The sequence below is a fragment of the Notothenia coriiceps genome, unplaced genomic scaffold (assembly GCF_000735185.1).
Source record: "Notothenia coriiceps isolate Sejong01 unplaced genomic scaffold, NC01 NC01_scaffold00024668, whole genome shotgun sequence".
In the NCBI taxonomy this organism is placed as follows: domain Eukaryota; kingdom Metazoa; phylum Chordata; class Actinopteri; order Perciformes; family Nototheniidae; genus Notothenia; species Notothenia coriiceps.
The window spans coordinates 2812314-2839437 of NW_011357369.1; the positions used below are offsets into that span (position 1 = coordinate 2812314).

Consider the following 27124-nt stretch of genomic DNA (forward strand, 5'->3'; position numbering starts at 1 on the left):
GGGGGGGGGGGGGACAGCTGGCCCTCAGGTACGGTCAGGACAATCTGGAAGGCTGTAGTGTACACATATTCTGCTAATAAAGCTGATTCTGGTTTGGGTATATGTCAGCATCGCTTGATAAATTAATAAAATTCCATTTTGTAGAAAAATGCTGAAAATCCCAAGCATCACAACAAGAAGACCTTCTCTGTCAAATCTGACTCAAACAACAAGTACAAATATCACACAAGGTTAGCAAACATGCCAGTGTGTGAGCATACAGTACAGAGTAGCAGAATATATGTGGATGAAAATGAAATAGCAAATCTATTGAAATACACTGTCATAAAGAACTAGAACGTAGTAATAACATATTAGGTAAACATTTACTCAACAATGGAATCTGACATTTTGATGGAAGTTTTGCCACAAATGTTGTAATTCTGTTGAAGTTTTAAGTCTTAATTTGAGTCAATAAAAAGAAAAGTGGAACCACTTTTCCCAAAAATCAATTCATTTCCATTAGACCTCCACGGCCTCATTGTTAAACCGCACAGCTCCAGTAATGCAGGCTTACTGTCAAATGTTAAGACTAACGCCTGAACAGATTTAGAAAATCCACTTCACACCTTTTGTGTACATTTGAAGGTAGTGAGGTCTACATGGATATTCTTTTTTTAACCTTTATTTATTCAGAGATTTCCCTGAGAGGAAGCCTCTGGTTTGCAGGAACACACTGATCACATCCGCTCAGCTACACAAATTCACACTACTGGCCACGGAGCAGAGGGGTCTAAATTGGGGCCTCAGTGGCAGTATTAGGCGCTTTCACACCGGAGTACTTTTACCTGTACTTTTCCCGTTTAGTTCTGTTAGTGCCTGGAATTTTGCATTCACACCAAATAGAGAACTTAGTTCAGACAACCTTTACCCCCATTTTTAGTGCCTGCTAGAGAGGTGGGACTATCCTGGGGAGAAAAAAGCATGGAGATGAGGAGGTGTCGGTGTTCTGGCGATTTACTCGGAAGGCTTCAGTAGAAGCAGCTGGGAGTCCCAGCAGCTTCTACTGAAGCCAGTCCCCAACTCCGGGGACTTCTGGCCGGGGACTTCGGGTGGCAGTATACGCTCTTAGTTCCACGGGGGCACTAAGTGCTGGGAACTAAGTGCTGGGAACTAAGTGCTGGGAACTAAGTGCGGCAAAGTACTTGGTCTGAAAGCGGCTATTGAGGGAGGGGCTCTTCACCTTTATCACAGAGATACCAGGGAATTAACCTGATGGCCACAAGCTCTATTCCAGAACATTGAGGCCATCACACACACACAAATAATATACACAAACACTTTGTGTATTGCCTTATAACAATACCTATTTAAGTTTTAAGATCATGTTAGTTTGAGAAAGAACTAAACATATACACTATTGCCTATAGAAGTAGTCAACCTCATAACTCTTCACCAATTTACTCCAATAATGCTCTCACTTGAAACTGAATCTTTGTTCCTGGTTGGCTGACCTCCATAAAAGCCATTGTTAGGACAAAACAACCTAAACAGTTGGGTGGGGCTGGGCACCCACATCAGGATACATCTACTGCCTTTATTATTCAATATTATGTGTACAACCTTTGTGCGCACAGCAAAATAGGTGCAATTGTGATTTTTGCCACATTGTCACTGCAATTCCAGCGCAGACTGAAAACTAATCTCTTTCAATTCCACTTCGAGCGATAGAATTACTAACAAAGCACTTATATACTAACAAAGGACTGGCTTATCTAAAGCCAGTTGAGTAGCACTTGAAATGGTTTAGCTCTATGAAACCTGATGTGCTTATGATTATGTTTTCTTCAAGTTTGTATCTTCTTGGTCGAACGCACTTATTGTAAGTCGCTTTGGATAAAAGCGTCAGCTAAATGCAATGTAACTTAATGTAAATCCGTCCATCCAACCAATCAGAGCAGGCTGGGATCTCATTTCAGACAGAGGGTGAAAAGTAAAGAGAAAAAAAGAACACTTTTTGAGCATTTGAGCATGAAACATGTCACAGTAGAGCCACAATTCCTTAACCTTAATTCTGGCGCTAACTTTAGCATAGAGGTATCGGTAAAAGTGGGGTAATGAAGACTTGTGACCGGAGGGTCCCTATCTGCTAACATGTATAAAATGTACAACATAAATCTGTAATTGTTCCTTTAATTGTCCACCTCCAGTTTACCTATACAATAACCCTCGGTTCCTAGACTTTAAAGGTCACCTATTATGCAAAATCCACTTTCTCCCGTCTTTTATACATCAACATGTGTCCCCTCTGTGGAAAGAGATTCTGAAAGTTTCAGGACAAAAGATTCGCTCGCTTTTTGTCCTGATCCATTTATATAAAAACCTGTCTGAAAATGAACTGATCAGATTTTGGCCACTTTATGATGTCATAACGCCCACCTGACCACCTGAATCTCCTCCTAGAGCACCACTGTGTTCTTTTTAACCAAATATCTCTCAGAGGGGCTCCTTATTTTCATCTAAAGTAACAGACAGAGAATCAGCACTTTGGAAACAGGGCTGAAACAGAGGGGATTATGGGATGCTGCAATTATCTGTTTTACCAAACAGATAATTGCAGCATCCCATAATCCCCTCTGTTTCAGCCCTGTTTCCAAAGTGCTGATTCTCTGTCTGTTACTTTAGATGAAAATAAGGAGCCCCTNCCGAGGGGAGATTACTATATAAAAGAACAACAGACCTGCGCAACACTCTGTACTTGAAGTCACTATATAAATGAACACGACGCGTTCGCGACTGTGCGTAACGTCGACGTTCAAATGGAACTGAAAGACGATTACGTAAAAACGGGCTCCAAGTTCCGATGTCTGTTTGTCGACGGGTAAAGAGGGTGATCAAGCTTCGGTAGTATGACATACATACATAACGTTCGGACCCACGACGGATCTACCTATCATGCACTTTTTGATGTCTTTTATAAATAAATATGTGTCCCCGGTGTGTCGGGGAACCCACACAGCGTCAGAAAATAAAACCCTTTCTCTTTTCCTCCGTACCCAAATCCTTTAAAAACACGGGTACAACGAGCGGATACAGATTTGCTGCCGATCTGACGTCAAATCGGCAGAGGACCCACAGAGAGTTGCCATCAGAAACAATGCCTGACGTGTTTTGGACGTAATCTCGTCTTTGTTTACATTAGCAAGCCTCGCTAACATTCAGAGCTAACCTGTACTGTAGAGCACATGTGTTTAAAAAGCAGGAAATAAAAAAAAGGAACTCACCTTGTGATAAACCCGCAAGAGAAAAAGCATTTGAGATACTGTTTCAGAAATAATCTTTCATGTGGTTTAGAACAGGATGGCGTTTTATCACAGCAGAATTTAACTTTATCTCCGGTAGAATTCTGATCAGGCACTTTACAGACATGTTTTGTATAGGTATGGCCCTACAATATATTTTTTCCCAATATAGCATAATAGGTCAACTTTCATTTTCATCAGATTCAGAAATTCTTTTAGTAAATAATGGGACACAGGGTTCGGTCCGGATTGATTTGCAGTTCGGTCCAGAGTTTGAGAAGCCCTGCTCTAGAAGGTCTGCTACTTTCAGTCTTAAAGGTTGGAAATTATCCACCATTTCCTATCCTAAAAGGATAAGTATTTCTTTCTTTGTAACAACATATAGTAAATACCAATAATGCTCTCACAACAAATGATAAGTACTTGATTGTTCTGTGTACCTTCTTAGCTTCTTTGAGCTGTTTCTGCAGGTCAGCCTGCTGCTCCTGCATTTTGTTCTTCCACTCCTGAAGCTGCTCCAGCTGGATCTTGTGTTTCTCGAGCTCCTTCAGCTTGGCTTTGTCCTCAGTCCGCTTCATCTTCAGGGTTTCTAGCTTCTCCTCCAGGTCCTTGACCTGAGCACGCATTGATTCCTCCTCCTGAGAGGGATGGATGGGTGGGGGGAGTTCAATGCTTTTAGTTAAGAAGATTAACTGGACATCATTGATTGCCAAAGACTTTATTTTAATGCAGAGATATATAAAAATATATCAAGTCCCACAACCAAAATACCAAGAACAAGATTATCAATGTTCCAAATAAATGTTCAAATAATTTTCCCAAGTAAATTCATCCTCTGATTTTACTGCCTCAAAAGTAACTTTACATATATTAGCAAGGAAGACAGATTCATTAAATCCCTTGGAAACAAAAGTGGAATTTCGTATTCAGTGTCTCAGAAAGGTAACCCATGCATCATCACCGCAGAATTCACCGTGAGGACTTTTTAAAACCCAATTCAAGTATTGACAAGCTGTGCTGAGGGTCCTTTTGCCCTTTGATGTTATTCAAGTTTGTTAGTATGCCAGATATCACCAGCATGCATGAAGCCATTAGAAGACTCTACCTGCTTGGAAATGACAGGTTCCACCTGGTCAGAGAATGACAACATTCTCTGCCAGATAAAATAGAAAACAAAATGATAGAGATGAGACAAACTGCTAAGTACTGAAAAGAAAGTCTTTCATGTTGATCTTCTGTGCCGTTTATCATTAATGGAAATGTGAGACTTAATACTTTTCATTACAGGTCTCTTTCTATCCCTGGCAAAGGCACCATTGTATTTACAATAATAATTTATTTTCAGATCAAGTCTGAAATTTGACTTGCATCACAGACATTTACTCACATTGACTTCAAGTACAAATTATTTGAAGTTACTATTGTTGCAACGTCTATATATATATGTTTATACAGTTTATAACACTGCTGGTCCTTCATTTTAAACCATACCATTCTAACAGCAACCTACTAAACAGCTAAACTTCTGTTAAATAAATGTTGTATGATAGTTATACACTTTACACACACGTAGATTCTGCATGCATTACCTTGCTTGGAGTAGCTGGACCCGCAGCTGCTGATGCTGCAGTTGACCCGCTGGGTTGAGGCATGACAGGAGCCCCCAGGGCGGCCGGATGGGAGGGGTGGGCCGCTTCACTGACATCTCCAGACAGAGAGGTGGACAGGCTCTCACGAGACGCCTGGTGACCAGAGCAGGTATGTTAGTGTGGGAAAAAAAAGGAAAGAGATAGAAAGGGGAAGATGTTGTGGTGTTTAAGTGTTAAATATCACTCAAGCCAATAAACAAAACAAGAGCTTCTCCCACACACGAGTGAACATCCGGCTTTACATGCTGTGCCGCTGGATGTCTTATGTTCAAATATAATAACCTTCCTGACTTTATTCCGTTAACCCACAGACCAAACTTCCCAGTGTCCCTCACAGGAGATGTAGTTGAAGTTCCTTCATATACCACTTTAAGTTAATGTATCTGGTAGATCCCTGCACCTGTGCACCAAAGGACAACACTTCACCAGTTTTCAGTGACATAACAAATAACCACTCCCAGTGAAGTAAAGGGTGAGGTACCCTGATATGACAGGGCGTACCCTGAGCGGCAGGTTGGAGCGGATGGAGGGACGGATCAAGAGGGAGGGGAGGGAGGTGGCGGGGGTTAGACGGCCTGGAGTGCTCCACTGCCACAGTGTGATCATAGACACTGCGTTAGGTCTCAAGAGTTATTTGTAAAATTCAACTACATAGTTAGCTTGTTGTAACAGAAGGAAATCTTATCAGATAACACAAAAATGCATGGCCTTTTAAAGTTTTCAAACATGTAAAGCTGTGGCCTTGATTTAACTTGCAAAGCAGCCATAGAACGTTGACATTAAAATAACAACTTTTACGAGACTGATGTTTTTAAATCAAACTGTTTTCCTCCACAGTCTGCTGTCTGCTGCACAGTCAAGCTCACCTTGGCAGAGCGTCGGGTAGAGGACTGGAGGAGAGGAGGTGAGTTGCAAAAAAGAGGGATGGACACGCATACACACAAGCGCACACAGATATACAAACACACATTCATTGGTGAAGCAAGATAAGAGATTAGCAGCACATCAGAATCACACCCACTGTTAGTTCATATCATAAGTTTGATGGCTGCATGCACCATTTGTAACAGTTATTCTTGATGACTGGAGCCATGGACGCTGAATAAAATGTAAACCCATGCAACAGTGTTAAAACAGTTGCAAAATGTGACTGGATTGTGAGACTAAAATGAATAACCAAGACACCACCAATACGGCTGTACAACTGTGGTTATTTCACCTCTTAATGCGTGCGCTGGATGCAGAACAAAATATATTTTGAAACGAGCACGAAACGACAACATCTGATGTACAAAATAAAGTGAAAACACAATGACTTGTATCAATGCCAAGAGATTTCTTTATGTTCCGTGCAAACTCCAAAATGTAAAGGTCCAAATAAAAATAAAAGATGAGTGGCCACGTTAGTGTGATTAAAAGAACCAAGGCAAAAAGCAAACGTTTTGTAATTTAATGTTGTTCTACCTTCTTAATGTTCACGGGTGTCTGCAAAAGGTATTCAGGGAAAACAACAAAAAAGAGGTCAACCCAAAGGCTGAGAGGCACAAACAGAACCCCATTGACATTGTACAAAAAAGAGGAATATTTGGGATCAAATTTGAAGTCAAAAAGAAAAAACCTAGAAAGCTGCTCTGGAAGGACAGGAATTTGCTTAGGTGATTAACATTAAAGACTCAATATAAAAGACAATCCATGTGCAAAGGAAAGTCATGAAAACAACGCAAAACTAAAGTGAAAAGGACTTGAAGCAGTGATGTGCAAGTGAAGGTTGCCTACCTGCTTGGATCTGGGAGTCTCTGGAGTGTCTGGACGAAACAAAATAAGAATTATGAATTTCTGTTTGTATTTATATTAACTCATACTTTCAAAAATATGGATTTCAAACACAGCTGTGATTCCCTCTTACCTTTCTGTCTCAGTGTCCTTGCAATGCCTGATTCAGGAGTCTCTGGTGAGGTGGCCCCAGAGCCGTCATCCACCACCTGGAGCTGTGAGAGTGACAGGGGACCAAAAGGTGTGATGATTCTGGCATCATGTCGGAAGTACAGGCAATATCGAGGTCAGCAAAAATCATCAAGGTAAGTTCATCAATAGTTTAACTTATTGATGACGTAATTATTGTGACAGGCATGCATCCTTACAACATAACAAGTGTGTCACTAACCTGGGACTGTCTGACAAATATCCCGTGGTTTTCCTCACAGGTGAAGTAGCGTTTCCCCTGCACAGTGCCATCATTCTTTCCTTTGGCCTCATCCAGTATGACACCCACCCATTTCCCAGAGGCAAAGAGGGTGGCTCCGATATAAGCAACGGTACCACGCTGACCCTTCCCTGTCACCTCCACTGTAGAGCCAATCTAGAAGAGGACGAGGACAGACTGTGGGTCAATGCACATATTTTGATACTTGTTTGTGTTTTCCTATCAATGTATTTCTTTATTTTGTCTGTTTTTAAAAGGGGACCTACCTTTGGAGGCCTACTACTCTCCACAGTTCCTGTGCTGCTCATTTTGCTGATCAGTGCGCTGGTCAGCTGGAGGATTTGGGGAATACACATGGGAGGAAGTAGGAAGAAAGAGGAGGAAATGATGGAGGGGAAAGAATAGGAAGTTTGTTAACCAATGGGAATGGGGGGAACGGTGGGAGAAATGGAGACAAAGAAGAAGGAAGGTAAGATCATTATATAACAGACAATTTGCTTTATTTATGCTTTTCACAGAGAATATATCTTTCAATATCATATTCTTTGTGAAAGACATAGCTCAGTAAGGTTATGTATGACACTTTTTTAAATATGTACACAAGTCCTACAAAACATCCAAGAACCAGTATGGTTTTATGTGTAACATTTATGCCATCATATTTTTCCCTGCTCCCGCTAGCAGTCTTTGGAATTAAAAATATTCAATGACAGGACAAGTCTCAAGGCCACTAAACACAGAAAAACACTCATGCACCCGGTCATGTGTCCTGGACCTGAATAGACTTCCTGATAAACAAGTCATATCCCTGCCTAGCTCAGACAAAGATGCTCATTCAAGACAAACTGGGACTGCAATAGTCTAATCCTTTTATGGAGCTTTAGAGACATGTGGACTCACGCTGCCTCAGTTTTAAACCACAGGGCAGAACACTGGATAGAAAAATTTCATCAAAGCTATACGACAGAAGGAGAGAGGTACCTTTAGAATCCTCTCGATTAAAAACATTTTAAGATTAATGGAAACCAAAGCATGCTTATGGGCTAAACGTAAATTAACTTAGTCGTCTCTACAGGTTATCAAGAGTTTTATTACTAGTCGCTATTCCTGATCCAATATGCAACAGAGTGAATCCTGCATCCATTATATGGTGAGTGCCACAACAATTTGCTTTTGACATTTTCATCCAATATATTAAAATGACATTCTACTGATTACTTCAATGAAAGAGGATAAATCCGATTTACTAAATTAGTCATTATTCCATATTGAGAGTCCATGTTACTCACCCGGGGGGTATATGAATGTCGCCTGTTTAAAGCCATGATAGCAAGTTAATATGGTTTCACCTTCAATACAAAGATAAGGCTAAAGTGCTAATTTGTCTCTGCTTTCACATCCCTTCCTCTTTTCAGGATAGAGGAGAGGACAAAGACTGTGATTTCAGGGAGGGACCCTATGTGGTGCATCACAAAACGTCACAGCTGATTTGAAGTAAAAAAGGGAGGGATATCTAGCTGTTGTTTATCCACACAGAAACATGGGACACATGGGGCCAATTCAGCAGGGATGTGATACACCAGCCTTCATTTAGATTTTACCACTACTTCATTATTGTTTACAACTCGGTAGCAATGTGAATAGAAATTGCTGCATTTTCCCCTTCTTTTTTGTAATTCAATAGTTAGTCATCTTTAACAAACTAAGATGTTAACAATGAGTTCGTTTTAATTATACAATCAGTTACCAGTTGAAACACTGTGGTTAACTTAAGCTAACATGTCACTTCTTTGTACTGTTATTGAGAGAGCTGGGTGCTAGATTAATTTCACTATCGGCTATTATTCGGTCATTAAACGATATAAGAGCTCAGTGAACAACACAAAAAGGACGCAAAAGTATTACGACAGAAAAGGGTGGACAAATGTCATGAAAGACAACAAGCTAGTCTGCTTTAACGTTGTAGCATTATTAGCTTGAGATACCCAAAAATTATTCTGACAGCCATACAAAGGATGGTTTGAATCTCTTAAGTTAGTTATTTAACTTACGCCTTACTTTAATACAGGCCTAGGTTTAGTTGGATATTAAAATGAACATTTTAAATGTCAACAGCTAGGCAGATTAGCTTCATGGCTAACATTAAAACACTCCAACTAGGCTTAGCAGGCTAAAATGACAGGCAGAAATAAGCTAACTCGTGATGTATTCTACAATGGAACTCACCTGGCATACACAGAAATTCCTCTCTTTAAATGGGGCTCTTTAGGGTGTTCATACAGACAACAACGATCTTCTGTTGTTATTTTGTCGGCTACCTGGCTTGGAAATCCGGTAGTCTTTTCCGTTTTTTGACAGCTCACTTCCGGTGGCCTGAACGACCAAAGTCGCAGAGAAGTGTAAATTAGCGCTCCTAGTGGCCGCGCCCATTTGTGGCGAAAGACCATAATAAGGTAAAAAGCAACAATATTTGTGTGGAAAATGCTTTGGACTATGCTAGAGTAAAATCAGCGTTAAACATTGTTAAAATCATACGAACTGGTTCCTGAAGCATATTGTCAAAAGTTCAGAAGTTGGGTCAAGGGGGATAAGCAGACAAATGTGGAGTTTATCCGTGATTGATACTGTGGTTATTTCACCTCTTAATGCGTGCGCTGGATGCAGATCAAAATATATTTTGAAACGAGCACGAAACCACAACTTGTCGCATCTTTTCCAACTCTAACTCCTGCTCAAACTGCATGGCCAAAAGCTCTTTTTGCTGCTCAAACGTCAAACCAGCTGTCTGAACCACTACTGGCACGAGCCCCCATTTGTTATGACCTGGCTCAAAAGGCCATAACAAAGAGGAGACACACCATACGGTTAGCAAAATGTTTATTTAAACAAACAATTCAAATCAACCAAATTAATTAAGTGCAAAACAAATAAAGTATGAGGTGTGGATGTCAGTGGTATCAGTAGTGTACCCCGCTAATGCAGGGTGAGGATTTATGGACATATGTGAGAGTGTTGCACAAAGTGAAGCAACTGAAGAAACTCATAGCATACTCAACAAAACCGGGGTGCCTGCAGGGAGAAGCAGAGGAAAGACAGAGAGGAGCAGAGGCTTTAAATAACTGCAGGGCACCAGACCCAGGTGCCCTGAGTTACTGCAATCAAGGAGGCTGGATGCAGCACAGCCACACCCTCTCCAGATGAACCCACAGGGGCATCACAGAAATAAATAAACAAATAAATGTCGTTCTCAAAAATATAACACTAAATACAAGAAAACTAAAAATGCATAAATTATTTGATTGAAATATTAAATATAGAATGGTTACGAATAATGTTGTATGTGTGTATTGACAAAAATCCCTATCTACTTTGATAAACCATTAATCCTTTCAGACTTGTATTTCTATCAGTTACTCATTCTATAGTTCCAGCTTCTCAGATGTGAGGATGTGCTTCTCTGTGCTGCTGGATGGTCGTGTTGTGCAGGAGATGTACCCTCTATGCCGTGCTGCATAGAATATATCGACGTGTAATTAGCCAGAACCCCGTGCACAGCCGACCAATCAGGAGGCGGAGGAGAGGCTGTCCCCGGACCGGCTGGCAGAGAGCAGACACCCCGGGGAGAGTGCTTCTTCGGCCGCAGCACTGTGGTGGTGACAGCCCTGACAGCGACTGGAACAAGTCCACACTTCACTTCTCCGTCTCTTTAGAGCAAGGTAGAGGTTTATGTAGCTTTTATCCTAATTTACATTACTTTTATAACACACATGCAAAGTTGTCGGGTATTTGTTTAGCTTCTTTCTGTACTACCGGCTTGGATGGCTCTAAACTGTCAAGCTAGCTAGGACACAAGCCCGTACTTCATGTAGTGACTTTCAAAGTTAAAACTTGTGTGACCACTATACGAGGTAAAATAAACTTGGTGAGTCTTTGTAGTTTTATTATGAAGGCAACATTTATGTGTTCCGTTGTTGTGCTAGCATACCTCAGGTAACTTAACGAGCCACTGTCCCGGAGGTGGCAGGAGGATTTAACTCGATGTTATGCTCAGTATCGTCCCCTGAACTGACTGCATGCGATGTCTGGTGGTACTCTCTGCCGGTTTCATTCAATAAATCACGACTATTTTAATTAAAGGTTTGTACAGAAAATAAATAAGACAAGGCAACTTTATCCAAATAGTTTCAGTTCCCATAGGGTGTGGAGCACAGAAGTGTGAAGAGTTACGTCATTCGTAGTTTTCCCTGTCCCTGCGCTGCAAAGAAATCAACAAGTGGCCGAAAGGAATCTATTGCTGGGAAATGTCTTTTTAACCACTATCGCGAATCTGACATGTATATTTCAGTTGTTTCCAGTAAAGTACACACTTTTTTGTTCATAGATGCCTACCATTAAATAACTTAGTTTTCGGAATTCTTCAATTCAAGGTATAGCTTTAACACAGAAAGAGTCCCGACTGAAACAAGGGTGTCTTTCTAAACACTCAATGCAAAGTTGGTGAGATAGACTACTCCTGAAGTGATTAATTTCCATTCCAAATTATTTTTAGACGACTAAAACGGGGTCAAAAAGTTGGCCACTACATTATTGTATTGTGCAAACCCTTTGCATAAATATGAGGCTGTTTGTTGAGGGTGTGTCTCTTCATCCAGAACTCAAGCCTCAAGCTTCTTTTATCATATCAAGATATTGAGATGTATGTTATTACACTTTTCTCGAAGCTTTAATTGACTCAGGTTTGTCCCAAAAGGGTTTTGTAAATTCATCTTTTGGGTGGTTTGGTTTGCCTGCAGCCAAGCTGATTACCAGCAGGTAATTGATAACAACCACTAATAAAAAATGAAACATACTACATATCAATAAGCACAATATCCAGTTGATGTTAAATAGATTTTTCCCGAAATTGCAGCTGATTTGTTGTACTAAATTGTTTAGATGCCAGGTGTGAAAATGATTACATTTTCAACTAATATACAACATTTTGTTTATTTGCTTACAAATGTATTTAATTATTTTTCAGATGGCTGACGTGGAGCTGGTGAAGAAGATGCTACGGGCCGTCCTCCAGGCCAACAGAGGAGGGGTGTCACTGTCACGTCTGCAGTCCGAGTACAAAGAGCTGACCGGGGAGCAGATACCACACAAATTGATGGGACACAACCACCTGGATGCACTGCTATCCAGCATGCCCTCCGTGGTCCGCACAGAGCGCGGCCGCTCTGGAGAGGTGTGTGTGGCTGCTGCAGGATTGTTGATGATTAAGGATAGATGCTTAGCAATAATAAAATAAGATTATTCAGATTATTCTTTACATAAGCATATTTCTTCATAGCGCAATGTCTCCAAATACAGTGTGCATCATTTGGATAAGATGCACACACCTGGGGGTTAATATGAGGTTATTCCTTTTTTACCTTGTGATGTATCTCCAATTAATATCTATCTACTCCCCTCTTTCCTGCAGATTTTATGTTTTGCGTCAGGAACAAAAGAGACGGCCCACATCGCTAAACTGGTGGCTCGTCAGCGCAGCTCGAAGAAGACAGGCCGACCCAACCTGGTCAACACCCAGATGAGGGTCAAACCGGCGGCCCCGCTCGTACTCAATGGTAAGATTTTGGAGCACTAGCAAGCATTAAATAGCTACATAGTCCATTTTATTTAACTGATTTTAAAAATAATGATCAATCCAATATTGTTGTTGTTATTGAAACATTTTTAGCATGGAAAGGTTTTGGCTAGTCACTCCTCTCACATTAAGTCCAAGTTAAATCAACTTATGCAGGGTTTTCAACACATTACAAGTTGCCCTTTGTGGATGTTGGAGAGAAAACATATTGGCAAGGCGATGGTTTAGTGCCTAATGGTTTAACCATTACAGTATTCAACAGGAATACAGTTTCGCAAGATTCACATAGCACTTTAATCGCATAGGCCTTGCCCTTTAACAGCCTCTTCTGGAAAACACACATTTAGTTCTTTGCAATTACACAGATACTTACTAAGTCACAAGGTCCCTTTAAATCACTTTTGGATTGAAGGTTGTTCCAGTAGCTGAATTTACATGCAAGGTCTGCTGTATAGTGTGTATCTTAAACTAGACCCTAAATGTGGACTTCATTTGGTTTTCTAAGAATCACTGAAAACTTATATAGTAATGTTGTCTGTCCCTCAATCCAAGAAGGGGCCGAATATTTCAAAACTTGTAGAATGTCTTCTTAGATGTTTTGATTTGCTGAAATTGACACATGCCATATGTATTTGTATTTAATATAAGAAGTGCAAATAAATATGCTCTTGCTGCACTCCAAGAAAACTGGTGTTGGGTGCCTTGTGCATGCACGAATGTGTGTGTTGAACTCTTGTGTATAACACTGAAATAGAACAATACATGTTTATAAAGGACTTGAATGTTATTCAGATGCAAATGAGTAACTGCCTGCCTGGCTGCATGATTAACAACCTGTTTGACAACATGCCAAAGAGTACTTTGGATTCATATCAGCACTGATATACACTGCATGCTGTGTGACACAATATTCCTCATGACTTCCTATAAGTCCATAAGTGATTGTTGTATAAAAGATATCTGCTCTTTAAAGTCCTTCCTGCATATTGATGATGGAAGAGCAGATTTGTTTATACTTTGCATATATGTGTTTGTACAGCAACATATTAGACTGACCAAGTAAAATCAGCCAAGTAAGCTTCATCCTCTAAATCCAACTCCTTTTCTTGACATTTTCTAAACCATTTTCAGACTCCTCTTGGGGCTGGTGCTACAGGGCAGTAGCGCTGTAGCAAGAGAAAACTAGAAAGGGTCTACTGTCTGTATTAGTACTGTGACAATGCAACTTTAACAAATGCTTTCTGTGGCGCTGCCCGACAGTTTGGGGATGAATGCCTGGCCTATTTTAACTGTTGCTCTGTGGGGAAATGCAGCTCTTCAGGCACCAAGAATATTAAACACACACATTCAAGCAGGTGTATCCGGTTAATATGTGAACAAAGATATCTGTTCAAATGCGCTATTACTGTATGACCACATACAATACTAAACCTAAGTTATTCGTCTTTTTCTTAAACTGTCTTTGACACATTCATATACCATAACTGTCATATGCAAACATGCAAGAAAAAACCTCAGCACATTCACAGACACACATAGACGCATGTACAGAAACGTCTTTTCAATGTATCTGCTAGATTGTGAGTCTGCAAAATATTCCTAGAGAGTCAGAGGAGTAATTGGGGAGGTGGTAGAGCAGGGATGAGAGGGAGGAGAGGAGAATGTTGGAGAAGAAAAAAAAGGAAGAAGGGAGGGGGAGTCAGAGAGAAGGGAAGAGAGAAAGAGAGTCGGGTGTTGAGATTTGAGGCTAACGCAGCCTATAGCTGCTGAGACTCAGCTGCAAGCGAAGAGCATCTGCTTCACAGATCAACCTCTTCATCTGTCTCTCATTCTCTCCTCCACATCCTCAGCAGGATATTGATATTCAGGCAGAGACACACCAGGGACTGTGTGTCCACGCTGGTGAGGTGACGCCGCGTCTGCTCTGAATGAGTGTGCTCTTCATTGCCTGTGTTTGCATGTGGATTTATCTGCGTGTGTGACTGTCCAGTTTCTGTAACGACTCTCCTTCATTTGCTGATTGATTGATTATCTTCCTATAGCACATAGTATACAGGTAGCATATTCACTCAGAGAGAATAGAAGACACAGATGAAGATAAAGTAAAGAGACAATAGGAGGAAGAACTGAAAAAGATGAGGGGGTGTGGGAGTGGAGATGACTAAGGGTTATGATCAACACATGGTGATGTCACTTCCCAGAGATGTGGTGTCATGCTTTAACAACATTGTGTTGAGGTGCTAGTGTTCGGATCACTGCACTCTGAATTTAGAGCATTTTTACTGAACACAACACATTTCACAATTCATGGGTTGGTAGGCACTCCAAATACCCAAATATATGCGCACAAGCAGTGTGAAAATATCTATTTCTTATCAAATATGTTTCATATACACAGACACATTTAAGAACATTCGTGATATTGTGCTATTGTTAATTGCAGGCTCAATGATTAGAGTTAGGATGTTGCTCATCAGCTCTATTTGGCCTTAATATATCTTTGTATCTATAACTCTGTGCCCTACTGAAAAACACACACACACACTGTCTCAGGATCAGATTCCGCTGAGTCAGTGTGTATGCTTTAAGTCCTTACTTCTCTTGTTGCTTTGTCTTTCTGTATGCAGCGAAACCTCAAACCTCTCTGAGGCAACCAAACCATCGCGGGCGAGGCGGGGGTCGAGGCGGAGGTCGAGGGGCGGGACATGGAGACAGACAGGCAAGAGACATGAGAGATGGCCAATCAGAGGGGAAGACTGGGGCACATCCAAACAAGATGTCCAATCTGAACACACCCAACAAGAAGGTGAACCCACCTGCAGAGAAGTGAGTGAGCGGGATGGTTAGAAGACGTGTAACCCTTTGGAAAGAGATAGATTTCACAGCACACTTAAACGTTTCATTCTCCAACCAAGCTTTCACATTGCTTTGGAAATTCAAGTAAACGGATTCACTAAGGACGGAAATAAAAAAAAACATCTCTTGCCACAAATGTCCTGTAAAATCTTAGATTGTTGGTGGTAACTTGAGGCTATTTCTAAGTAATAGTCAATTAAGTCAATTTCACAGCCTTTGTATCTTTTATTTCCCTCTTGTTCTATCATTGCCCCTCCTGGTTTCTTTATATGTTCTGGTTCTCTCTCTGCCTCTCTCTGTCTTGCCCCGACTCTTTACACATCTTTCCCCTTTGCTTCCCCATTTTGATGTTTACACATGGTACAGTAGTTTGTTCACCTCCTTCTCTTTCTCAAACTCTCTGCCGTAAAGTCATTGGTAAATTGCTCATCATTTCTTTTATCCCCCTTTACTGGTTAATGTCCTGAATCTATTTTCCTTTTCTAAAATCAATACGTTTGGCTTCAGAGTCCTGCTGTCATTAGCCTGGATAAAGTGAAAAACCTGATCCAATGCTATCGAAGAAGCCAGAAGCATTGCGAGATATTATCTATCTGCATTGCTTAAACAATGCATCTAGATGAATGCAGCTCACTGACTGGCCTTCACTTCCATCCATCCACGGCTCTGTTCATCTAACCACTGTGAAAACATCTGACATCAGTCCTCTGTCAGTGTCACTGAGGGTGTACAGTATGCGGCTGACCCTCCGCAGCACAATGGGGCGGCAGGGTGAGAAGCATGGTGAGCTGGCAGGGGACACGAGACCAGTGCAGGGGGGGTGAGCCCTTTATAATCCCCTATTCTCTAGTAGATTAGCGCTTTTAAACCGACACAGAGTGAATCAGCACATCTCTCTGTGTCCCTCCAGAGCTTCTATTTGACAGTTTGCTGTCAGGCCAGCGTTATCATTATATGTGTGTCTATGTGGGTGTCCCTGCAAGTGAACCATGGGATGCATGTACAAGGCTTGAGTCATCAATGCCCTATGAAGAATTACAGTTTTAAAATACTTTACTTAAAATTAAAACATTCATGAAAGCTGGTGGAATAGTGTAGAAGGGACAGAGAATGAACTCTGGGCGAAAACATACAATATTTCTCACTTATGAAACGCCTTTTGGACCTTGGTTTAGTAATGTAGTAACTTCAGCAGTTCAGCCATGTGTTTATAAACAGATGCCTATTTAACACAATGTAGAAATCGTCCGGTGCATTCTCAGTTTGTCACTGGCTGGGTCTGAGTAATAACATCTAGTTCAATGCAGTGTCGAGTTTGCTATATCTCACGACTCGCTGTTGATCAATGGTTGTGATACTGAGGATAGGCCAAAACAGACTCTTTCTTTAACTAATAGTTATCTTGTCAAACTTTAAGATGTTATCAGAGGATAGAAGAAGATAACTATGCTTAGTCTGATGAGATTAATGATCCGACGTGCAGCACATAGTCAGGCCTTCAAACTGAAGTCAGAAGTGATTTTTAAAAGCCATAAACAACGATGGATTGTAGCTTTTAATGGCTCAAAAAAGTAGAATCACCTAGGTAACATTCCTGCTTGTTCTGTTCTCTTATGTCCAGGTCGGAGAAGAGGATGACCCTCTCGTCTCGGTTTCAGAAGGAGGTGCATGCTCACCTTTCCAGAAACCCCCAACTGACCGGTCGTAAGTAGGACAGGCTGCTTTTTAATGCTCTAAATATACATTTTTTTGTTGCAATACATGTAGAACTTTAGAAAATTCCGTGTCAGGCCAGTTATTCCCAAGCATTACCAAAATACATTTGAGACTAAGTAAAGGACAGTTTACCAGTGTCATGCTGTGCTATCTTTTTCTGGGTATCAATCGGGTCTATTTAGGAACTCTATCATTTAAAGCAAGACAAACTACAACCATATTTTATTTAGTTCTCAGAGCTTTAAAGCTTTCAGGTTATTTCAGCTCCCACGTTTATGTCATCTGTCAGCCTCTCTACTCTTTACTTAACTAAGAATGTGTTAGTTGTCATGTTTCCCATTTGAAGAAGGTCTTCATAGCCCGGGGGAACGCGCTGGAATGTAATAATCTGCACCTTCAAGACACACATGTTTGAAAGCTCCAGCCATTTCAAATGTTTACTTCTGACCACTCTTGCCAGAAGAGTGTTTAACATGTTGACACTGACTGGTTTAAGAGCCTGTGCTTACTGTATGTAAAGACACAACCCTAATTAGAAAGTGTGCAAGACCTAAGCATACGATGCATCCAGATGTATCACAGGCAGGAAGATCAATAGAGTAATTGCATCCGTGTTTATATGTATTTTCTTCTGTCTTTTTTGCAGCACCATTGAATCTAAATGAGAACCTCGGCTCGGGGAAAGGAAAGCCCTACAACCCTCAGCAGGTCCAGGGCCGCATCAGAGAGATCCTGGGGAAGTACAGTAACGGCTTCTGGGTGTCCAAGCTGCCTCAGATCTACAGAGAGCTGTATAAACAGGACATGCCCACTGAGGCCATCAAAGACCTGGAGACCTGGACACACATATGCACTGTACGCAGTCCTATGTTATTACAGCAATATTTAATATTATAAGAAGCAATTTCCTTTTCAAATTCAATAACTTTGTGATAAAACAGATAATACAGTGCGAATGGAAGGCAGCATTACATCAGTAACAGAAACATATTTTCCAAAGATACATTTTGGTGCTTGGCAGAGGTCTTCAAACTCACTCTTGTCAAGTTAATACCAATCCTAAAAAAAAATGTATTGCCTGCAAAATGTTTTTTCAATAAATCCTTTCCATTTGTTTTCCTAGGTAGAGAAAACCTGCAGCAGCAACCCATCAGAGCTGCTACTCTACCCTGCCAAGGACAAGACCCCCACACCCTCCCCTCCACCCATCCTTAACCCAAACTCTACCTCAGCCCCTGTCCGGACTTCAAATGTTACAGACAAACCAGTGCAGTCCCCCTCCCAGCAGAGACCCCCCAGCAACCATCTGACTCGCTCGGGTTCTCGCTCTCCTCAGACCTCACCATCGTCCTCCCCATCGTCCTCCTCGTCCCCCAGCCCCCCCTCTCCCCTGCCACCCTCAGCCCCGATCTGAAGCTGAAACTGGAGGAACTGCTGGGGAAGTACCCCAACGGCTTGTGGGCCCACGCGCTGCCCAAGCTCCTCCAGGACACCTACAAAGTCAGTAAACGTTTGTAACACTGTAGTAGATTTACTCAAGGACTGTCATTATGTACAATTTTGAGGGACCAATTTTTTTGCAACTTTGTAATGTAAAACCAAAACCAACTATAAATCAGTTAAATTATATACTTTTACTTCAATACATTTATTTAGTGCAGATTTGGATCAATGATATGAAATATAATCAACACTAAAGTAAAAAAATGTCTAAACCTGGAGTACATTTCTAACCCTCAGTATACATAGTCATTCAAACTAGCTGCATCTCTACCAGCTTTGAGAACACTTTAATGATCAATCATTATTATCAGAACATATCATATATATTATTCTGAAATGGACCAATCTGCATAATAAGTACTTTTACTATATATCTTACTTAATTGTATTTTGATGATAATACCTTTCTACTTTTACTTGAGTAACATTTTGACTGCAGGACTTTTACTTGTAACAAAGTATTCCTACACTCTGGTACTTCTACTTTTACTTAAGTACTGAGTACTTCTTCCATCCCTGCATATTTGATTTAAGTTCACATATATATGTTCTATTTCTTTACTAGATCAAACTGCCCGGACATGTCCTGGACAACCTTCACCTCCTCTCTGACATCTGCACCATCGACTACCCGATGCCTGACAACCCAAAGAGGGCCATCTTGTACAAGGAGTGCAACGGTGGAGGAGGAGAGGATGAGAACTGCAACAGGAGGAACTCCTCGGCCAGTGAGGAGGAGCTGAGGGTGAGGCAGGAGTTGGGGAGGAGGCTCAGTAACCACGCGGTGCCTTCTCTACACATCCCCAAAGAGGAGTACCCCTCTGTACTAGTGGTGGAGGCCACCAACACCAACGGAGTCATTCTCAGGTAGGTAGGATAAATGAAGTTCCTGTAAGACCTGACCGTTCATACATCTCTCACTGTCCTCCTCCTCTCTCAGGTACATTGGTGAGGGGTACTCCCAAGCCCAGGAGTCCATGGAAGATGAAATGAGGGAGTTTTACCGCCTGACCAAAAGCAGCCCGACTCCTTTGACGTCTCCATCCTCTGGACAACTTGTTGCTGTTAGAGCCGAGGAGGAGGATGAGATTCTGAGAGCGCAAGTCTGTGATGTCATGGCTGACAAGGTCAAGGTGAGAAGTCAACTAAATTAAAATTAAATGTTTCTGGCATGCCGCCCCGCTGAACCAAAAAAAGGAAAGAAAGACTTTATGACTGGAAGTACATTTTGGCTGCAAAACTACTACATCAATACACCTGTTACCAAACTCTCCGTAACCCGTGTTAAGTCTTATTTATTTAGAAGTATGCTTAAAACAACACAAACCTTGCGTCAGCATGTGTTTTACCTTTTAGCCTTTCTTCGCTTTTTGGTTTTCTGTTCACCATGGAGGCATGCAAACAAAGTTTTCGTCGAGGATTTTTCGGTATCAATTACATTCGAGTGATTAATTTATAATGAAATGTTCCTTTTGTGGGGTTAACTATTCGTTAAAGACATCGGTAAGGTTTTCAGATGGGCTGTGTGATCTTAAGATGTGAGGAAATGTCAACTGTCATTCTGTGGTCTTTGTCTTTGACTCTGTAGGTGCACTATGTGGATCATGGCTTCTCGGAGGTGATCAGGAAAACCAAAGTGTTTGAGCTGAATGAAAAGTTTTTCAAACTGCCATTTCAGGCGACCAAATGTAAACTGGCAGGTGAGTCTGAATTGGAAACACTTTTTTCTTTATCGTGCGTGTCTCTCACACTCAATATTGAGCTCTAGTTAAATCCGGTGTGTTTGTGTGTGACCAGGCCTAGAGCCATTCTGTCAGGAGCCCTCTGTGTTAAAGAAGTTTGAGACGATGGCAAGTGGAAAAATCCTATTGGCTGAGATTCTGGAGAGAGGACAGATCCCTCTTATAGTCCTGTACGACACGTCGCAGGATGATGATGTCAACATCAACGCTGCCTGCATGAAAGCCCTGCATGACAAGACGCTCACCAGCCCGTTACAGGTACAGGAGGGTGTGTTTTAGCATGTAGTTGGGTCAGTGTGTGATGTGCAGCACAATAAACACTTATCAATGGCTCTTCGCAGGTGAACAGCGCTTATATGAACGTGACTGTCAGAAGCGTCTGCTCAGATGGAACCGTCTACTGTCAGCTTCCCTCCAGAGGCCTTGCTAAGCTGAATGAGATACTGGAGAACATAGAGACATACTTCCACTCACAGGTGAAGAACATTTAATGTCTGGTTTGAAATGTTTATTCTTTGTTCAGTTGCAAATGTGCCATAGACTCGCAATGTTCACCAAAACACTATTCAGATTTCAGTTCTTTGTTATTATACATGCAATAACTACACTAGCATTCTAGCATTACATCTAAGAAAACCATTTTTTAAGCAACATGAGAATGTAAAACATACAATTGTGCAAGTTACAATACAGGGCTATTGTAAATGTAAATGAAATAATACACATTTTTGAAGACAGTTTCAACATTGAATTAACTGAAATGTAAACAGGACTGTAGTAAAAGTATATGCATTAAAAAAAGTTGTAGGTTGTTACAGTGATACAGTAAACATGAGCAGGTTTGTTTATTTTGAATTAATGAGACATTTATTGTCTTGCTGTTAATTTGAGCACCTAATATGTAGTGATATACCGCAAAAAGTAGTCCCACACAAATGCACAATAACTCCAGTTGAACTCAACTTTAAGTAAAATGGAGGAAGAGAGTTCATGTTAATAATGTGTACTAAACTGAGCAATGGTTTGAATACTATTTTCAGATTCCTAACTGCGTGGGTCTAAAGAAATGTGAATCCTTATGTATTTATCAATCTATAATTACTATTAACATTTATCATATTTAGCTCATTTAGCTTTATATGTGCTCATGCGTCTGTTAAAAGGAAGTCGAACTGTTCATGTTTCATTCCAAGATGTTTGGTAAGGTGCCATATCCACACTCCTTGTAAACACAAGGAGACAAGGAGACAAGGATTCGGTCATCCTAAAAGTCTTTTGTAGATGTGTGGCTTCCTTCCATTGTGGACAGATTGAGATTAGGTTGATAATCTTGCCAAGCCACTTAATCTGTTAGCAGCACGGTGTAGCTGATGCTTTTTCTAGATGTGCTACTGCTGTCCTCTAACGTTTTAAGTTCAACTCTGTAATGCTTTGCGTCAGTGTTTAGGTAAACACAGTGTGAAGTCTGGTATTGTGTTTTAACCTATGGTTTTAACAAGGTTAGAGATTTTTCATAAATCTTTTTAGCATGCAGGGAAGTCATCTTTGTATGTAATTTTCATTAAATACAAATTATTTTGAAGTGGAAAACGTTGTTGTTATTTTCTAGTTGGAAGGAAATTCAGAGAATAACGTTCACAATTGAATATCCAGTTTGGTAGTGGGCTGGGAAAATGTATATTATTTATTTGTTAGGATATCTCCCCTGGTATTGGTAACTTTGGTGCTATTATACAACTGTTGGAGTAAAATGAAGATATGATTAACTACTTCTTAATTTATTCCACTTTAATTTCTTAAAACCTAGACGACCTCTTTCCATGATGGTGAGCACAGATCTAAAGTCTTAATCGTTGATGTCATTGCAGTGTACACCTGCAGCAGATTGGGTGGACCTGTGAAATGTTTGTGAGAGCTTTTAAAGTATTATTCTCATTGAAGTCGTAAAGCAGCAGTCACAAATACTCACCTCACCAATCTAAAAGGGAGTACCACAAGATTGAAAAGACAAATCTAATGTTATTTTCTTCTTGATGTTCAAGGTAACATCAGAGTTCCTGGTATCCAGACCCTTCTGTGGGAAAGGATGTCTGGCTCGCTACAAAGGAAAATGGTCCCGCATAGAGGTAAGAAGCAAAGACTGAATAGATGAACAAATATACATATGATTTGATGTTGGCCTGACACAAATACATCACAATTTTACAATAAAGGCAGATTTAATTACCCTGAGAGCAGAGATGGAAGAGATGCAAAATACTGCGCTGTCGGCCATATAGCATAACACTTCTGGGTAACACTTTATATTAAGGTACACAAATTAACCTTCAACTAGTTGTTAATTAACATGCATATTAGCAGTATATTGGCTCTTTATTAGTCATTATAAAACACTTATTAATGCCTTATTCTGCATGACCATATTCTACAAGTAATAAGCCATTAGTTCAGGGTTTTTCCTCAATAACCCTCTAATTAGTGCTTATTTATTGCAAGTAAGGAAGTTGTTGTACATGAGTTTTGGTCTTAATATGCTCTGCTCAATATGGGCCTAATAAGGCCCGGTTTCCCTGTCTGACCTTCAGTACACATTTTACAAATATATAAATGTGCAAATATGAAACATACAGGTGAATATCACCTTGCAATACCCCAAAACATATTCTTAGATATAAATACCTAATTTTGAGTTATTTAGACACAATTAACACTTATAGTTTCATGTCTTGTTACCATGCTTGTTACGTAAGAATAGATCATATTTGTTAAGTGTTATTTTGGGAGAATCACTATTCTTGTGGTACTGCTGCCTTATTAGGCCCATATTGAGCAGAGCATATTAAGACCAAAACTCATGTACAACAACTTCCTTACTTGCAATAAATAAGCACTAATTAGAGGGTTATTGAGGAAAAACTCTGAACTAATGGCTTATTATTTGTAGAATATGGTCATGTAGAATAAGGAAAAGCTATTTTCTTTAAAGTCAAATGATTTAGAAAGTATTTTATCCCTTGCTTGAAAAGAGGGAATATGTTCCTTGCATTTTAGCAGTAAAAGTCTATTTAAAAGTCAGTGGGTTGTTTTCTTTAACTGTCTGTTTCTGTCTTCAGATCACCAACCTGCACGGCAGCAGAGTGCTGGACATCATGTTCATTGATGTGGGCGTCCAGGCTTCTGTAGAGGTGTTTGAGCTGAGAGAGATCCCTCCTCTGTTCCTCCGTGACCTCATGGCCATCCCCCCACAGGTGAGCATCGAAATGTGAAAAACAGAAACGACAGAGGACTCTTTTGTTTGTTCTGTTGTAGCGACACTGTACTGTTTTACAGTCCAACATAATATTTGGGAAAATGACATCCAGCAACCTGTGTTTAGGCTGTGAAGTGCTGCCTGGCAGACCTGGCTGTCAGTGTGGGATCCTGGACTCCAGATGCTGTCCAATGGCTTCGAGAGAAAGTGCTCAACACCACAGACTGTAGTATGAAGGTAATGAAATGCTATTATGATATTATTAATAAGTAAGGCCTTCATTCATTCGTGCCTCTGGTTTTCTCCTTCCTAATGGTCCACACTAACAATTGACTTTCCCACCAAGGTTGCCAAGGTAGATGAAAGCAAGCGCTGCGTCTACGTCCACCTTTTCACCGACAAGAACTTCCATGACCCGGCCCGCAGCCTCAACCATCAGATGGCCCAGTCCGACCTGTTCAAACAAAAGCCAGATGTGTTCCTGACGAGCCTCAGGTCTTTGTTCACCTCACTATCGAGCACATATTCATTAAAAGCACAGTGTAGATGGCATTGCAAGTTATCATCTTGAAAAATCATGGTGATTTCAGCGGGGCGCAATCCATTCTATGTGAATTTGCCCCTACATTTCTTGGTTGATCATTTCTTTTCACAGCTCTGCCAAGATCTCCACAGCCACGTTATCCTCAAAGCCCCCCAGCAACAGTCACTGCACTAACGGGAGTCCAACGTCAACTACTGTCCCAGCCAAGCTTCAAGTCAGGAGGGCTCTGTTAGGACCAAGAGGAGGAGCAGGAGGCAACACGACCAGCAGCCAACCAGAGACACCATCCCCACCTTCTATGTCTCAACATCTCCCACCATTACTAGAGCTGCCCCCTGCAGGTAAAAAGATATGGGCATTTTTGTCTGTTCCCTAGAAAATTAAGTGTTTACATGTGAACACTTTTTCTTCTCAGGTAACAACCTAGACGTCTATGTATCGGTGGCGTGCCATCCGGGCCACTTTGTGCTGCAGCCCTGGAGAGATATGTACAAACTGGTGGTGCTGATGGGAGAGATGATTCTCTACTACAACAAGACTGAGGAGAAACCCCTCAACATAGAGAAGAATCACATATACGCCGCTAAAGTGGAGAACAGGTGAATTACTCTTTGTGTTCCCTTCTGTCTTTTTTTGTCTGTAGTGGATATTCAGTAACAGGCCTAAATATACTGTACATATCTGCTCTTCCTCCTCTCTCCTCTCAGCTGGCATCGTGTGTTAGTGAAGGGGGTCCTGACGAAGGGCTTGGTGTCTGTGTACGAGTTGGACTATGGTAAACATGAGCTGGTCAGCTGCACACAGCTCAGACCTCTGATCAAAGAGTTCAGACAGCTGCCGTTCCAGGGGATCACCGCTCAGCTGGCTGGTGAGTAGAGAGGACGTCCACACCTCGCCTCACCTCGACAGATGGTTGTTACATTAGCTTTAGTTAGGATCACGCGCGTTTAAGAAATACATTTTTTTAGTAACTGCCCTATTCTTACTACTTTACTGCTAGCTAACTCATCCTCCTCAACCCCAATATTTCCAGTGTATAGTAAGTCAGGCTCTTCTTGAATGTATGTTTGAATATTTCAATAAAAGTAAGCTATACCTTCAAACTTTTTCTCCGGCAGGATTGAAGCCGAGGCAGTGGTCGGAGGAAGCTTCCATTGTTTTCAGGAACCACGTGGAGAAGAAACCACTGGTGGCCCAGCTGGAGTGCTTGCAGGAAGCCCCTAACCCGTGGGACAGGAAATTGATGGTCTTCCTGGTGGACACTTCACAGGAAGAAAAGGACGTCTGGGTGCATGACATCATGGCTGAATTTGCTGATGAGCTGACCAACGAGCCGTAGATCAAAAGGTCATCGAGAGTGTACTAGCCTAGCAGTTGTCCTGTCACACAAGATACTGGGAGATATGGATAGAGACGTATCCATCTTTATCCATCAGTCTAACATGTAAAGGGACTGAAAGAGGAAAGCAAGGAAAAATGAAGAAGGTACAAGAAGATAGAAAGGTCTGATGGAATGTAGTGACTGGAAGTGCCAGAAAGAAGGGGAGGTGCGTTTTTTCAGGATGTACATCGAAGGATGTTGTGACGTGATTTTGAGTGACTGCAGTTTGACCTTTGGACAATACACCTATGCATGATGTTGGCCACACATTCTCAAAACATACACAAACAAATTGCTGAATCTATCTATGATTCCCTCACAGTGTTGTGTAAGTGAGACTACATACAGTACTATATACCACTGGATATGGGCTTCATCCAGAGCAACAGTGCTTTGAGTTTATCCAGTTTCAGTGTGAGTCATTCCAAGGATGCCTGAATACCCCTCAACCCTGCCAATGGGGGCAACATGCGCACAATAAGTTCAAAGTAACTCTTCTCTTGCTTGGAGGACTTATACATTTGTTTACAGAATCTGCTATTTGGATGGTATTTCTGAAAACGTTTTCCAAAAGTCAGAGCAAACATTCCCATAAAAGGAGAAGAAATAGACTAATTATGGGAGACAGGCATACGGTACAAAGACCAGTAGGTAGTTTAGAACTAAACTTAATTAAACTATACATTTTTTGTATATGCCTAAATGAACATTGTTAGTTGTTCCATTTTAGCACATGCATGCTGACACAGAGTCTGCTGTATCAGTTGTTTTTAGTAGAGGTGCATCATGGCAATGCAAGTACAGCAGGAGACAATGGGGAATTTGAATAGCAAATTGACACACAGAGACTTGAGATCATGGATCTCTTTTCCTCAGAAACACAGATTTAAGTATAATCCTTTATAATCTGTTCTGTTCTTTATCTGACAACGAGACCTTCATTTTACCCGGTAACATGTACTGCATGTTGCAGATATTTCTTAATCGTGAACATAGTGATAATGTATTGTTTTAATGAGAAGCAGATTAGGTTACCAGTAGTTATAAGCTTTAAGATATTCAAATAGGAGATAAGTTTGCTTATTATTGGCTCTATGGGTACCAGATAATGTAGGCCAGATTTGATTCTGAAATGTGACTTTTCTTTCCGCACATGTTTTTTCAAATTCTAAAGACAGTAAACCTGACAAAGCTCAAAGCTGCATTGTTATTAACTTGACAAGTGACATGAATGTAGCTTATATTCTGTAGAAGATGTTATTATTCATTTATCACCACCATTTTGTTGTTTGACAATGACCTGAAGGTAATACAAAGACTAGTTTTTGGAATAAAGTCTGTTTGAGAGGTTTAAATGTGATGCGTCTCTT

At 40.9% G+C, this 27124-nt stretch overlaps 4 protein-coding genes across 5 annotated transcripts in view; 2 read left to right on the forward strand and 2 right to left on the reverse strand.

Moving 5' to 3' along the window:
- clasp1a (cytoplasmic linker associated protein 1a) overlaps window positions 1-3859 on the reverse strand; it is a 60917-nt gene extending 57058 nt beyond the window's left edge. The window contains exon 1 of the mRNA XM_010783044.1: window positions 3722-3859. Within this exon, the coding sequence (XP_010781346.1) occupies window positions 3722-3859 (138 nt within the window). The remainder of the gene's footprint in view (window positions 1-3721) is intronic.
- The window catches only part of matk (megakaryocyte-associated tyrosine kinase), a 634871-nt gene that overhangs the window by 574101 nt on the left and 33646 nt on the right, over window positions 1-27124 (forward strand). The window lies entirely within an intron of this gene.
- Window positions 3778-8522, reverse strand: LOC104955572 (dynactin subunit 1-like). Of its 2 annotated transcripts, XM_010782925.1 has the most exons (11): window positions 8423-8522; window positions 7400-7465; window positions 7095-7289; window positions 6837-6918; window positions 6707-6735; window positions 6395-6415; window positions 5797-5820; window positions 5412-5518; window positions 4871-5023; window positions 4387-4434; window positions 3778-3919 (listed from the first exon to the last, which is right to left on the reverse strand). In XM_010782925.1, the coding sequence occupies exons 1-11, from the start codon at window positions 8456-8458 to the stop codon at window positions 3871-3873; spliced, it is 810 nt and encodes a 269-aa protein (XP_010781227.1). In that variant the 5' UTR covers window positions 8459-8522; the 3' UTR covers window positions 3778-3870. The 2 variants fall into 2 exon arrangements, with proteins under 2 accessions (XP_010781227.1, XP_010781228.1); XM_010782926.1 differs by lacking the exon at window positions 4387-4434 and having other exon boundaries at window positions 8423-8519.
- On the forward strand, window positions 8266-27103 carry LOC104955570 (tudor domain-containing protein 7B-like). Its single transcript, XM_010782923.1, is given in 22 exon segments — window positions 8266-8283; window positions 10544-10849; window positions 12154-12360; window positions 12598-12742; window positions 15390-15588; window positions 17240-17322; window positions 17981-18189; window positions 18458-18736; window positions 18739-18834; window positions 19403-19704; window positions 19778-19970; window positions 20426-20537; window positions 20635-20837; window positions 20921-21055; window positions 22622-22705; window positions 23693-23827; window positions 23956-24066; window positions 24176-24324; window positions 24485-24714; window positions 24789-24972; window positions 25081-25241; window positions 25492-27103. Coding segments are annotated over 20 exon segments (3438 nt in total). The 5' UTR covers window positions 8266-8283; window positions 10544-10849; the 3' UTR covers window positions 25713-27103.

Excerpts from the sequence above, each read along its gene's own strand:
- LOC104955572 (XM_010782925.1), bottom strand. The coding sequence starts at position 8,458 with ATGGCTTTAAACAGGCGACATTCATATACCCCCCGG. Across the intron at positions 7,466-8,422 it reads GACATTCATATACCCCCCGG|CTGACCAGCGCACTGATCAG; the intron begins GTGAGTAACATG and ends CAAATCCTCCAG. Across the intron at positions 4,435-4,870 it reads GTCCAGCTACTCCAAGCAAG|AGAATGTTGTCATTCTCTGA; the intron begins GTAATGCATGCA and ends TTTATCTGGCAG.